The following is a 13,353-nucleotide window of genomic DNA, read 5'->3' on the forward strand; positions in this document are numbered from 1 at the left end:
ATAATATTGACCTGTTCACCTGGACAACATTCGATATACCTAGTATTGACATCGAGGTAATAGTCCATAGGTTGCATACCAACCTAATACGAAACTAATTCAACAAAAAAATAGGATTTTTGCCTTGAAAAGGCAAAAGGCTATTTAGGACGAAGTCAAACATGTTTCATTAAGGATGTTTGCTACCTAGAATGAATAGCCAATGTAGTCATGGTTAAGAAATACAATGAAAAATAAAATATGTATGTTGACTTTATCGACCTTAATAAAATATGCCTAAAAGATGGTTTTCCTCTCTCTAACATAGATCAAATAGTGGATGACAATACTGAGCATAGCCTTTTCAGTTTTATAGATGTTTATCTTGGTTAAAATCATTTTAAAATATTGAACAAAGATCAAGAAAATATGGCTTTCATAACTGAAAAATGGTCATTATTGCTACAAGATGATGCATTTTGTTTTGAAAAATGTAAAGGTAACCTATTAAAGACTAGTCAACAAGGTTTTAAAAAATCAAATTGATCATAATATGGAAGTATATATGAACAATATAATAGTAAAAAGCAAAGAGCCTGGCTGAACACTTGAAGGACCTTGAAAAGGCCTTTAACATATTAAAAAAAATACAATATAAGGCTTAACTCGAGCAAGTATGCCTTTGGAGTTGTGTTGGGTAAATTTCCCAGCTATATAATCAATAAGAGGGGGATAGAGGCAAACCCAAAGAAAATCCAAGCAATTTTGGTAAAAAACACCTTCAATAATTCTCTCATAAATGTTTATAATATGATTATTTAAGGTATTTTTCGTCAAAAATGTCTTAAATATACCCAAAAAAAATTTAATGTGGTTATTATAGGTGTTTCTTGCCAAAAATGCCTTCAATAATCCCTTCATAAATTTTTATGACGTGAGTACTGAAGGTGGTTTTCTTCAAAAAAATCCAAATCAGCATAATTTTTCCTCATCAGTCGTTTCTTATTCTTTTTACGTGTTATAACGACGGTAAGATGCACATTCCTTTTACCGTTGAAATAAATCGTATATTGTTGCAAATAAATAACGTTTGATCTTTATTTGTATAAATTAAAACGTTTGATCCTGAATTGAGCAATCATCCAAATGTTTGATTCTGATTTGAACATTTAGCTCAACAAAAATTATCCTTTTCTTAAAGTTAATGCTAACTCTAAGGCAAAAAGTTTTCAAGGTTAAAAAAAAATCTAAAACTTTTGAAGAGAGAAACTTATGAAGATTGACATGGATTAAAAAATAATAAAAAATAAAAAAAAGAGAGAAAAAATAAGTCGACCATTCCATGAAAACTTGTAATTTTAAAAACTATCCCAAGATCATCATTAGCAAAATCCACTTTTTATTTAATCAAGTTTGACAACCATTGACCAATAAATTTTATTGTTGATAGAAATTAATTAGTATTTTTAAACATTAGATTTAAAAAAGTCTTTAGTCAATAATTTGATAAAATGTTAAAATTTTAATTTTAATAATAAAATTTCAATTCTAAGCAATCTTAAATACAAAAACATAAGTAAATAGTTAATTAATTAAGTTATTTTTGAACTCTTAAAAAATTGCTCACAAGTCAAGATAACTATTTTTTTTATAAAAAAATTAAAATGAAATTCGTGAAATTTAATATTAAAAATGATTTAATAAAACTTTTAATCTAAAATATTTTAATTTATGAATTTCAATTTTAGATTAAAATTTTTAATAAATTATTTTTAATATCGAATTTCACAAGTTTTGAATAAAAATTTCATTAAGTCTTATCTCTCTTTATAATAGAAAAAAATAAGTAAAGTTCTCGTCTAATTAAGTTATTTATTTGATGAATAAACATGATTAGTAATTACATATAAAAAAAATCATTAAAAATTTTTTAACAAGTTGGACCTTATTCATCAATCCTTGTTATTTATTTTAAATATTTTTGTTCTTGAATGGAAAACTTCTGTTTCCAATTACATACAGTCTGTAGCAAAACATTTAATCACTCACCAAACAGAAAGTTGGGAAATCTTTACTTTCTTATTGTTTCTGTTAGTTTTCTGGGAAATTTCGACTTGCATTGTATAAATCGTGGCACAAAGCAGAAGCTTTATTAGACATTGAAAGGGGCCACATCTTATAACACAGAAACTATATGTTCTCACAACTAGACTTAAAACCACCCACGTTCAGAGCAAAGACATACAAAGGTAGACAAATTCAAGACATGAAGTACACATGCACAAATTTACAAGAATAAGAATAGCTGATGAACTGAAATGAGTTGAGGAACATGATGGACCGTTAGCTACTGCTTTCATGAAATATAGATCTAGTAATCTTCTGTTTCTAGAGAGCAGCAACATCTTCACGGGCATCTGAGAATTCACTTTCCTCCGTTCCTTCACCTACATGCCAGTGAACAAATGCTCTCTTGGCATACATGAGATCAAACTTGTGGTCAATTCGGGAGAAAACCTCTGCCAATCATGCATAGTGGGTGGCTGATCATGAATGCTGACGTTGTACCTTAGCAAGATCACCCAATGGTACCACAGTGGGTGGCTGATAGTTGATACCACACTTGAAACCAGTGGGGCACCTCAAATAAAAGACGCATTGCAATCATTCAGATAACAAACCGAAGGCAAAATCAATGTTTTCCCCTTGGCGAACTCTGTGCACTATTGATAATCAGATTGCTTATACATAATTATTTGGAAATAAAATGTAAGAGATATCTACTAACCAAGCTACTAACTGAACTGTCTGCTTTGTTCTGATGGTAGCAACAGCAGCATTGACATCCTTAGGTACATTAAACAGCACGCCATGTACTTCCCATGCCTTGGATCACATTTAGCCATCATGCTTGATGGTTCAAAAACAGCACTTGTAATCCCAGGAACTGATAGCTGCTCATGGTAAGCCTTTGTAGCTGAGATTACTGGGGCATATGATGAGAGCACGATATGGATACAAGGAAACAGCACGAGGTTATTCTGAAACTCTAAAATGTCCAAACTCTGCGATGTCCATGTTTATGGCACCATCACACCTCAATGAAGTGGTCAAAGAAGTGATAATTTGGGATATCAAGTGGTTCAAGTTTGTTTGAGTTGGTCTTTCAATGTCTAAGGATCTCCTACAAATATCGTATATAGCTTCATTGTCAAGAAGCTCAGCAACATCTGTGTGTTCAAGGAGGGAATGAGTTGAGAGCACGCTATTATAAAGTTCCACAACAGCAGTAGAAACCTGCACAATTGGGGATAATTGTTCAGTGAATTGCACAAACACAATAGTTCAAGCATAGGGTAAAAGAAACCTGTACTTTTCCTTTAAGTCTTCAAGAAATTACCTGAGGAGAAGGGTAGATGGTGAAGCCAAGTTTTGACTTCTTTCCATAATCTACAGACAAGCGCTCCAAAAGCAACAAGCCCAAACCAAAACCAATTCCACTGCCAACAGCACTAAATACAAAAAATCCTTGCAAACCAGTGCAGTTATCAGCCAATTTTCTCACTTGGTCAAGGCAAAGATCCACAATTGCCTGACCAACTGCAGTATACAACACCAAAGAAGTTTAAGCCAGTGATCAAATATAACAAAATTGCCAGTACTGTGGAAATGCAGAAAAGATGCTTGTACCTGTATAATGTCCTCTAGCAAAGTTATTAGCAGTATCTTCCTTGCCAGAAATAAGTTGCCCTGGGTGAAAGAGTTGTCTAATAGTCCCTCCTCCAACTTCATCAATGACAGTGGGCTCTAGATCAACAAATATAGCTCTTGGCACATGCTTGCCAGACCCAGTCTCACTAAAGAAAGTATTAAAATCATCATGGCAAACACCTAAGGTGGTGTCACTGCAAGCAAACACAAACGAGTTTTATAGGTTCAGATCATGAAATGACAGAGGTAAAACCATAATTCAGTGATCCGTTAATAAATCCCATTCAATGTTTATGTCCACTTTGATCTGAAATTTATATTAAGAAAAATAAGTAGTTTCTGGCATGCATTTGTTGCTATTAAATTTGTACTATACATCTGAGAATGATAAGCAAAGAGTAAGGCAAGTAGCACAAAAGAAATGACACCAACCAAAAAGAGAAAATTGCAAGGCAAGAAGTTTAATCAAATTGTTCAAAGTCCCTCACTAGGAACTATAAAGTAGAGGAAAAATCGAGAGCAAAACTATAAGAACATAACTACATAAATTTATATGATAAGAAGAATAAAGGAAAACAGAGATGCATTATATTAGAATCATGTCAATTCATAATAGATCCAGGGAAATTTTTTGAATTTCAGTACATACAATTCCACAATGTGATCCTATCCCTGTAAGATGTTCAGTTAGAGCAGACAAGGCGGCTAGCCATGCCAGTTCCCCAAATGGTGGAGGATCAACAGAAATCCAGCACAACCACAGGAGATAGCTCTGGTGACTTCGCCATCTGAGCATTGGAAATGCATTTCAAATGGAAATTTATGTTAATAAAAAAGAATTATTTAAATTCTATACCATTCACTTCAATTCAAACCAAATATCTCATTTCCATGCAACAAAACTCACAACAAAAAACTTTCTAATGCTTCCAGTTCCAAAGAAACACCACCAGGAAAAGACAATATGATTATAAAGCAGGATGAACGAGCATTGACATTTGTTCTGCAAAGAAGAATATTATATGTTTTGCAAGATTATCAAAACTAGAATGAATGGTAAACCATTAATAGAGCCCAAAACTGCTATGCCTATAGGTGCCCTAGAAGAAAAAAAAAACAAAAAAAAAGGAGAAAATCAGAAGAAAAAAGAGTACCTGCAGGCTGAAAAATTCAAAATCAGCCCTCTTCCTGAATTTAATAGGACACTTGCAGGAGGCCTAATGCCTAATCAAGGAGTAAAATACTGCCATCCATATGAAGTTCATATGATGGAATTAGGGACTGCTTAGATATTTATTAGCAACCCCGACAGATTATAAAACTTGTTTGGATATATTGCACTAATATTGGCTGGGAAGAAATCACTCCATATTAGAACTTTGATAGTCTTCAAAGTTTCTGAACTACTGCACAAATATATTCACCCGTTGAATCACGACACATTAGATCCACTAGCATGGCTGCTACAGATGCATTTGCAGAAAATCCTTTGTTAACCATTTCATGAAGAATTTGTATTCCCCTTGATATGTCATTGTTTTGAAGAAATCCTATAATCATCACATTATAAGAGCAACTATCTGGCATGCAACCATCCACTTCCATTTTACTAAACAGTTTGTATGCTTCATTCTGCAGCCCTTCTTTACAAAGTCCTCTGATCATTATACTATATGTGTGAACATTAGGGTGTATCCCTTTGACTTTGAGAGCACAAAATAATTTCCTTGCTACTTTAAGTTGCCCAACTCGACACAAGCCATCAATTAAGATAGAATAGTGGACAATGTTAGGATCTAACCCACTATTCTGCATTACATGAAAAAGTCCCAATGCCTCATGAATATGACCACGCTTGCATAAGCCATCCAACAACGTACAATAAGTGATCACATTTGGAACTAGGCCACGAGCACTCATTTCTTTCAAAAGTTCTTGTGCAAATGCAAGTCTCCCAACCTGTGACATGCCACCTATAAGAGTGCTGTAAGTAACAACATTAGGGATTAATCCATTTCGAGTCATTTCATGAAAAAGTTCCATTGCCTCATCAATCCTTTTAGCTTTACAATATCCATTGATAATGATGCTGTAACTAAATACATTAGGTACACAACCCTTGTTAGTTATTGAATTGAATAATTTTCTAGCCGCACCCATTTTACCTTGCAAACAATATCCATCAAGCAATGAATTATAGCTAACTATATCAGGCTCAACACCTTGTTGAATCATTCTATCAAAAATATTTTGAGCCTCTAAAACCCTACCCTCTTTACAAAGGGCATCAGCCACAATATTATATGTGATGACATTAGGTTTGCAATTGTTCGCCATCATTTCATTCAATAATCTTGTGACCTCCTTCCACTGACATGAATTACACATACCCTGAATTAAGGAATTATAAGTGAAAACATTAGGTGGAATGCCTTCACCTCTCATTTCCGAGAAAAGCTTCAAAGCCTCGGTTACATTCTTGTCCTTACAAAGGCTATCGATGATAGTGCTGTATGTTACAATGTTAGGATCATAACCTATTTCTCCCATAGTCCTTAGCAATCTAATAGCCCGAATAGTTTCACCTATTTTACAAAGACCATTTACTATCGTAGTATAAGTGATTAAATTAGGCTGATACCCTTCTCGAATCATGTCATCAAACAACCTCACAGCTTGAGCTACTTTACCTCCAATGCAAAGCCCATTGATCAAAGTGGAGAGTGTTATAGTATTTGGTTCAATGCCCAACTTCAACATCTTCCCCAGAACCGAAAACCCAAAATCCACACAATGCAAGCGGCAAAAAGAATTTACCAAAATGCTGAGAGTATAAACATCAGGATTAATTCCTAGTAATTCCATTTTTCTCAACACAGTAACCGCAGTTTCATAATACTTCATTCTAACAATGGCCCCTAATAATTGATTAAATTCCACAATAGAAGGACGTCGATGCATATGTAGCATCTCATCAAACTTGTTTAAGGCACCATCAATTTGATCAAACACATATTTGGGTTTCTTGTTGCAATGGGTAGTAGAGAAATAAGAGATTTGGGAATAAAAGAGAGAAGTGGCAGATCTAGGGTTACCCGATCCCAACTGTCGGAGATGATCAAAGGCAGAAGAAAAAGAAGAGAGAGAAGAGCTTCTCCAACCCCTCATCATCATCGTCATCAAAAAAACAAACCGAAAGCTCCAATTCTTCTTCCTTCAGCTGCTTCGTTGTCGGATGAGACACCCACGCACCGCGCTCAAATGATAAATTGCTGCCAAAAGTCCAAACCTGATTTCGGACCCACGCCTACCTGATGCGCTCCATTTAAACCATTTACCTGTTTCAAAAGCCGAGATCGGATCTGGCCAATTTAGGGCTGCTTAAAGTCTATCATTCAAATTCTCGTCTATCCCAACTTGAATATTTAAATAATGGTTAAATAATCGTAGAGGTGAGTAGTAGAAATAAAATCAGTATTAAAATATACGTTTAAATTTAAAAGCAACAATGTTAGTAAGATAAATTATAGTAAAAAAAATATTATTAAAGATTTTGATTTTAAAATGTAATACTAAATTAATTTTTATATATATTTTAATGTTATTTAATATTTAAAATCTTAAAAATTTATTGAATCAAAATATTGATATATATTAAATTATATTAAAATAATAATTAAGATCACATATAATATATTAGAGTAAACAATTCAATGAAACTCTTAAAACCAATTATATTTCTCTACATTGTTTCTCAAATCTTTATGTTTACTTTTTTATATTTTGTGAAGTATAAAGTTAAAATTTACAAAAGCATTTATTTTTCTCTTTTATAACTGTTAGTAAGTTTCTTAACTTTAACTTACAAACATCTAAATTAAATTTACTTTTTCAATAATCACTTTAATTTTTAAAATAGGTTTTATGTTTCATAATACTAATAGAAATGATGATTGATAAATTTACTTGCAAGCATTAAGTGGCGTTTTGGGTAAGACTAGGTTGAGGCGTTTTAGTTGGATTAAAGCCTGGAGTTAAAACTTAAAAGGGATTGAAATCTCATCTAGTTTTACGACTCTTGGATTTCACCCTATAAAATATCCATAGATCAGAGACAAAACAGACAGACACAGACATAGAAAGCAAATAGAGAGAAAAGAGAAGCAAAAAAAGGTGTTTGAAATATGCATAAGTGGTCTTAAGATTATTAGGAATTTTTAAAAATTTTTTGGTGATTTTTTTTCTTTTTCTAGAAAATTTCTAAAAAATTCCAAATTCCAATGAATTTTTCGGCAAAATTCAAGTTTTTCGGTGACTTTTCTGGCGAAAAACCCAATTTCTGGCGATAAACCCCAAAAACTGGCGAGAATTTCACTAGTGTTCTTTGTGTCTAAAGAGAGATGCATAAAAACTGAAGGGAAGAGAGAGAAAGGAGTGAAGCATCTAGCGAAAAAGAAAAATTTTTACCTTTTATATTACTTGAAAACGATGTTGTTTTAGGGAAGTTGAAAGTGGATAGGATCTGCGCGTCACCCGAAATCGGACTTGACCCACAGTGTTTCAACCCATTTCGTTTAGCCGTTGTTGAATCGTTGAGCCAAGCCACGTATCAAGCCATCTGTCACTTCTGTCTCTCGAGTCGCACCTCTTTCATGCTGAGCCGAGCAGCTCCAAGGATTTTTATTTTTTTTCTTTCTTTTTTTTGTTATTTTTCTATTAATATGATTTTTTATGCCAATTTATCTATGGATTAAATTGAAATCATTTATTCATTTAATTAAACATTCTTTAATTTTCAATGATCTCTTTAAAATAAAATTTTCAAAAAAATATATTTTTGAAGAAAAGTTGAAAGTATCAATTTTTCTTGAAAATATAAAAAAAAATTTTCAAAAAAAAAATTTTGAGGAAAAGGTAAAAGTATCAAATTTCTTTGAAAATAAAATTTTTTTAAAAAAAATATTTTTGAGGAAAAATTGAAAGTATAAATTTTCTTTGAAAATAAAATTTTCAAAAAAAAAAATTTTTTTTTGAGGAAAAGTTGAAAATACCAATTTCCTTAAAAAAAAAATTTTCAAAAAAAAATTTAAAAGAAAAATTGAAAGTATCAATTTTCCTTAAAAATAAAAAAAAAAACCTTAAAGTGCTTTAAGCAAAAATTGAAAGTATCAATTTTTCTTGTATAAAAGCATGAGTTTTTTCTTATAAAACAAAAAAAGATCTATATCGAAAGTCGAATCATCATTCCTTTCTTATTTTCTCTTTTTTCTTTTCTTGAAAAATTTTTAATATTAAATAATCCGACGATAGAGCTTCTGTAAGGGAACAGTAGTTTCCTTGTATACTCTTAAAGTGAGAGAATTTTTTTAATTTTCTTCCAAAAGTATTGAAGTTAATTAAAAATTATTTTCAATAATTAATCATTTGATAAAATTTTTAAGACTTAATGGATAAAACGAAATTGAATTGGTACAATCTTTCCTTATATAAAAGCATGAGTTTTTTTTTATAAAACAAAAAAGGATCTATATCGAAAGTCAAATCATCATTCCTTTCTCATTTTCTCTTTTTTCTTTTCTTGAAAAAATTTTTATATTAAATAATCCGACGATAAAGCTTTTGTAAGAGAAACATTAGTTTTCTTGTATACTCTTGAGGTGAGGAAATTTTCTTAATTTTTTGCCAAAAGTATTAGAGTCAATTAAGAATTATTTTCAATAATTAATCATTTGGTAAAATTTTTAAGGCTTAATAGATGACACGAAATTGAGTTGGTACCATCTTTCGATAAGCGTTGTGAATGTGCTATAATTTTTCTCACACGTAATTGTACTTTCGGATCTAGTTTTGATTTCACAGACATTGAATTTACCTTTTAAAGATACCTAAGCCAAACTTAGGGTTTCTCTTTAAAAATGGACAGATTCGGTTAGGTGGTCAATTGTACCTAAATAAAAAAAGATTGGTGATAACTCCTCAAGTCAATATCTAGTGATAGACCCTAGATCTAGACGTTACGACAGTTTAACGACTCTACTGGGGACAAGCTAAGAGTTAAGCCAACAAATAAGTTTATATTATCTAAAAGCCTAATAAAATTGATTTTTTTTAAAGATCTTTGTTCATTCATTCACTCTATTCCTTTATTTTGCTTATGATGTCATTCATATGTATGAGCATAACATGAGCTCTATACTCGAGCTCCGTCCCTCTATGAGGGAGTAAAGTACCTATGCTTTCATGAGGTTTTAATGCCTTTGCAGTGACTAGCGAAATACTCCCACTCAAATTAAATCTTTTTTATTGTAGCCTGTAATGAGTGAGGATTGAGATACCTTACTAATCTGTGATGGACAATGATGTAAGGAGCAATTTAGGAACCTTTTAGACTTTAACCTTGAACCATATATAGTGAACCTTAGAAGTGCCTAACCTATAGATAGAACCATCTCATTCCCTTTAGAATTGACCAAAAACATAGGATTCATTCCTCTTATTGTGTGTGATGTTTTAATTTATTTAGTTAATTATTTATTTATTTCTCTTTATTTGGTATACTAACCTCTTATCTTATTCATTTTTGCATTGATTCATGCTCATATCATAAAGTTACATAAAAAACACTTACTTGAAAGACGATCTTCAACAAAGAGTTTTTCATGGACTCCATAGAATGACTAGTTTGCTCTTCATCTGTATTAGCTCATTGTGATTCACCCAACAAAGTAAAGGTTCAATCAGAAAAGATTTAATAAAAGGAGAAAGATTGTCTACCAATCGGCTATGCTTCCACCTTGTCTCAAGAAACATCCATCCTCCTCAAATAAAATAATTTAGAGGATTTACTTAATATATGGAAGAAGATGAGCCCATCAAGACAAAAGGAGTTTTACGAGAGGCATGGACATATAACACACCTCCTTACAGTGAATGTTGAGAATCAACTAATTAAAGCTAAAGTGCAATTTCGAGATCCTTCATACAAGTGTTTCACCTTCAATGAAATTGATATGACACTGACCATTAAAGAATATTCAACTTTATTGAGTCTGCACCTCCAGGTTCCTGACAAGATATATGCCAAAAAACACAAATCAACATTCCATAAGAAACTGGCCCATCTTATGGGGATAAACAAGGAGATTATGAATTCTCATACAAAGAAAAAACAAGAGCAGGTTTACCTATCTTGAAAGTTCTTTCATGATTTTCTAGTATAACATGTCGATGAAGAGCAGGGGTTAGACGTGTTTGCCTTAGCCTTATACGAAATGGTGATTTTTTTGAAGGTTTTGGGTTATATTGAAATAGCAGTGGTTGACTTCTTCGAAAGTGTGATCAATGGCTGTAACTCGTTAACAATGATGCAGAGACCATTAGATCGTTGAGTTATTATCGCCAGAATGGAGGGCGTTTGACAAGCTATATACAACTATTGTACCTATGGATAAAAAGCCACTTCGAATGGAAAATAGGTGTTTTTCCAAAGCTTTATTTCCATAATCGAGGTCCAATCAAAAAATTCTATGAAAGTGAATGGCCATAACAAAAGTCTAAAAAATAGTGGATAACATCTTTAATAAAGATGACAAGCACTGAAGTGAAATGGTTGGCCCTGTGAATGAGTCATGAACCTATGCTATATCAGTGTAGAGATAACACTGTAGTCCCACTTTTGGGCTTATGAGAGGCAACAAGTTATGTGCCACTTCTAGTGAAAAGACAGTTAGGGCAGAATAGTTCATTCCCATGACACCAGCTTCATCTGTCAAAATTTTCTTATAATGAGCCAAAAGTATTTCAAAGGATCAATGATGTGATTAAAGCATGAAAAAACCCCTACAAGGTGAGTCTTAAACCGTTCACTGATAAAGTTACTTATGGGTACTTAGTTTGGAGATCAAGACGAGGACAGAAAGTTGTGTTCACTCTTGAAGGTTTTTTATAACCAACAGAAGAAATGCTTGAAGAAACACCATCAAAATTAGAATTTATGAAGAAAAAATTCAAGATCGAAAAGGATAGGCTAAGGTAAGAGATTCAGAAGCTTCGAGAGGAGAGAGATTAATGGAAAGATAGAGTTGAAAAGCATGAAGTCAAAGTTTGCAAGATTGCTAAAGAATGTTATACAGCTGTCAAAAAGCTAATGGAGCTATACCATGAACATAAAAGGTTATGTGTAAAGGTAAAAGCCAAAGAGATAACAATCACTCAGCTGATAGATGAAAGTGAGTGATTCAAGTAAGAATGGCTGAATTAGAAGAAGAAAATTCCTAGGTACAGATAAAAAATAATATGTTGAACGGTTACCTAAGTAGGTTGAGACAAAGGTTGAACGAACAATATGACTATATTACTATATTGGTTAGAGAGCATAAAGAGTTATCATACCAAGTATGGTATGGTAAAAGGAAAAACCTAGAAAGACAGAAGTATATTGAGCACTTAACAACCCAAATTTACAAAAGGGTATGTAAGATAAGAGAAATGGTCGAAGAGGCAAAAACATTGAAATAAGTGTTGGCCCTAGTAGCGGAACATAGACAACCCTACTGAATTTCATTGAAGAAACAAAAGACCAGTATGAGTAGATCAAATGATTATATGGTTATAACTCTAGGATGATAAATTCTATGTGAACAAAGTTTTTTGGAATAAATGAAATCTTTTGGTTGAACACTGTCTTAAGGTAAATGTTCTTCGCATGCATGCATTTTCATTCATTGCACTCTCATTCATTACATTTAACAAAATAACCATTTTAGGTTTTCATGAGATAGTCGTATAAACCTGCTAATTCTGAAATATGGTATTTAAGGTTAAAAGATAGCTCCATCCAGTAGGAACTTTACCCACCGATATAACATAAGAGCCAGAGCTAGATAAATGGAGTAAGAAAACTCTCATCGACTTAAAAAAATAGAAAAGGTATAAAAAAAGCTTGAAAATGAGTTGAGTAAGATTTGGATGCTCTCAACAAGTTAAACAAGAGAAAGGGAGTAGAAGAGAACACAAGCCAATAGGGTACTCCATTATAAGAAGTGGCTAACCCTCTGTATCCTCTGGATTTTGATCCACAATAAGCTTAATCCACACAGGATATACCACCACAGTAGTTCACATATCCTGTATACCTTGGAATGCCATCAACTTCGAACCTAGGGCATTACCATAGCTATCTGAATCTTATTTTTATTGAAAAGGTAGTATAATCGATCCAAGTTCCTGATCTGGATGACTTGAAAGAAAAAGAGAAAGAACAGTCAAAAGTGGTTGAATTTCAAGAAAACTAAAAAATTAGTACGCTAGAACAAAGGTTACGAGCTGTAGAAGGAATTGGATTTTATGGTTCTGTCGATGCTGCTGGGCTTTGTTTAGTCTCGGATATGATTTTTCCTCTCAAGTTTAAAGTACTAGAATACAAAGTGCCTAAAGACTCATATTATCATGTACTGTCAAAAGATGACAGCCCATGCCTATAATGAAAAACTACTAATGCATATTTTTTAAGATAACCTTACGGATTTCGTTGCTAGGTGGTATATCCAGCTAGATAGAACTCGTATCTGTTCCTAGAGTAATATGGCCCATGACTTCATCAGTCAATATCAGTATGTCATGGATTTGGTTTCTGATCTTTTATCTTTACAAAACATGGAAAAA

At 32.6% G+C, this 13,353-nt stretch overlaps 1 protein-coding gene and 1 pseudogene across 3 annotated transcripts; both read right to left on the minus strand.

Moving 5' to 3' along the window:
* Positions 1 to 2,107: 2,107 nt before the first annotated feature.
* LOC111297952 (tubulin alpha-1 chain-like) lies at positions 2,108 to 5,060 on the minus strand (annotated as a pseudogene). Its single transcript, XR_016326322.1, has 6 exons — positions 5,056 to 5,060; positions 4,598 to 4,693; positions 4,340 to 4,478; positions 3,670 to 3,904; positions 3,380 to 3,579; positions 2,108 to 3,276 (listed from the first exon to the last, which is right to left on the minus strand). The product of XR_016326322.1 is annotated as a tubulin alpha-1 chain-like (transcript).
* Positions 3,748 to 7,087, minus strand: LOC149515625 (uncharacterized). 2 transcript variants are annotated; one of them, XM_089769201.1, is made up of 3 exons: positions 4,845 to 7,087; positions 4,340 to 4,478; positions 3,757 to 3,884 (listed from the first exon to the last, which is right to left on the minus strand). In XM_089769201.1, the coding sequence occupies exon 1, from the start codon at positions 6,868 to 6,870 to the stop codon at positions 5,080 to 5,082; it is 1,791 nt and encodes a 596-aa protein (XP_089625327.1). In that variant the 5' UTR covers positions 6,871 to 7,087; the 3' UTR covers positions 3,757 to 3,884; positions 4,340 to 4,478; positions 4,845 to 5,079. The 2 variants fall into 2 exon arrangements, with proteins under 2 accessions (XP_089625326.1, XP_089625327.1); XM_089769200.1 differs by lacking the exon at positions 4,340 to 4,478 and having other exon boundaries at positions 3,748 to 3,884.
* Between the last annotated feature and the right edge of the window lie 6,266 nt (positions 7,088 to 13,353).

Source organism: Durio zibethinus, chromosome 12, assembly GCF_047325235.1.
Source record: "Durio zibethinus cultivar Kanyao isolate XHJ-2024 chromosome 12, ASM4732523v1, whole genome shotgun sequence".
NCBI classification, from domain to species: domain Eukaryota; kingdom Viridiplantae; phylum Streptophyta; class Magnoliopsida; order Malvales; family Malvaceae; genus Durio; species Durio zibethinus.

What these genes read in the sequence shown, in the direction of transcription:
- LOC149515625 (XM_089769200.1), bottom strand. Translation starts at nt 6,870, where the DNA reads ATGACGATGATGATGAGGGGTTGGAGAAGCTCTTCTCTCTCTTCTTTT.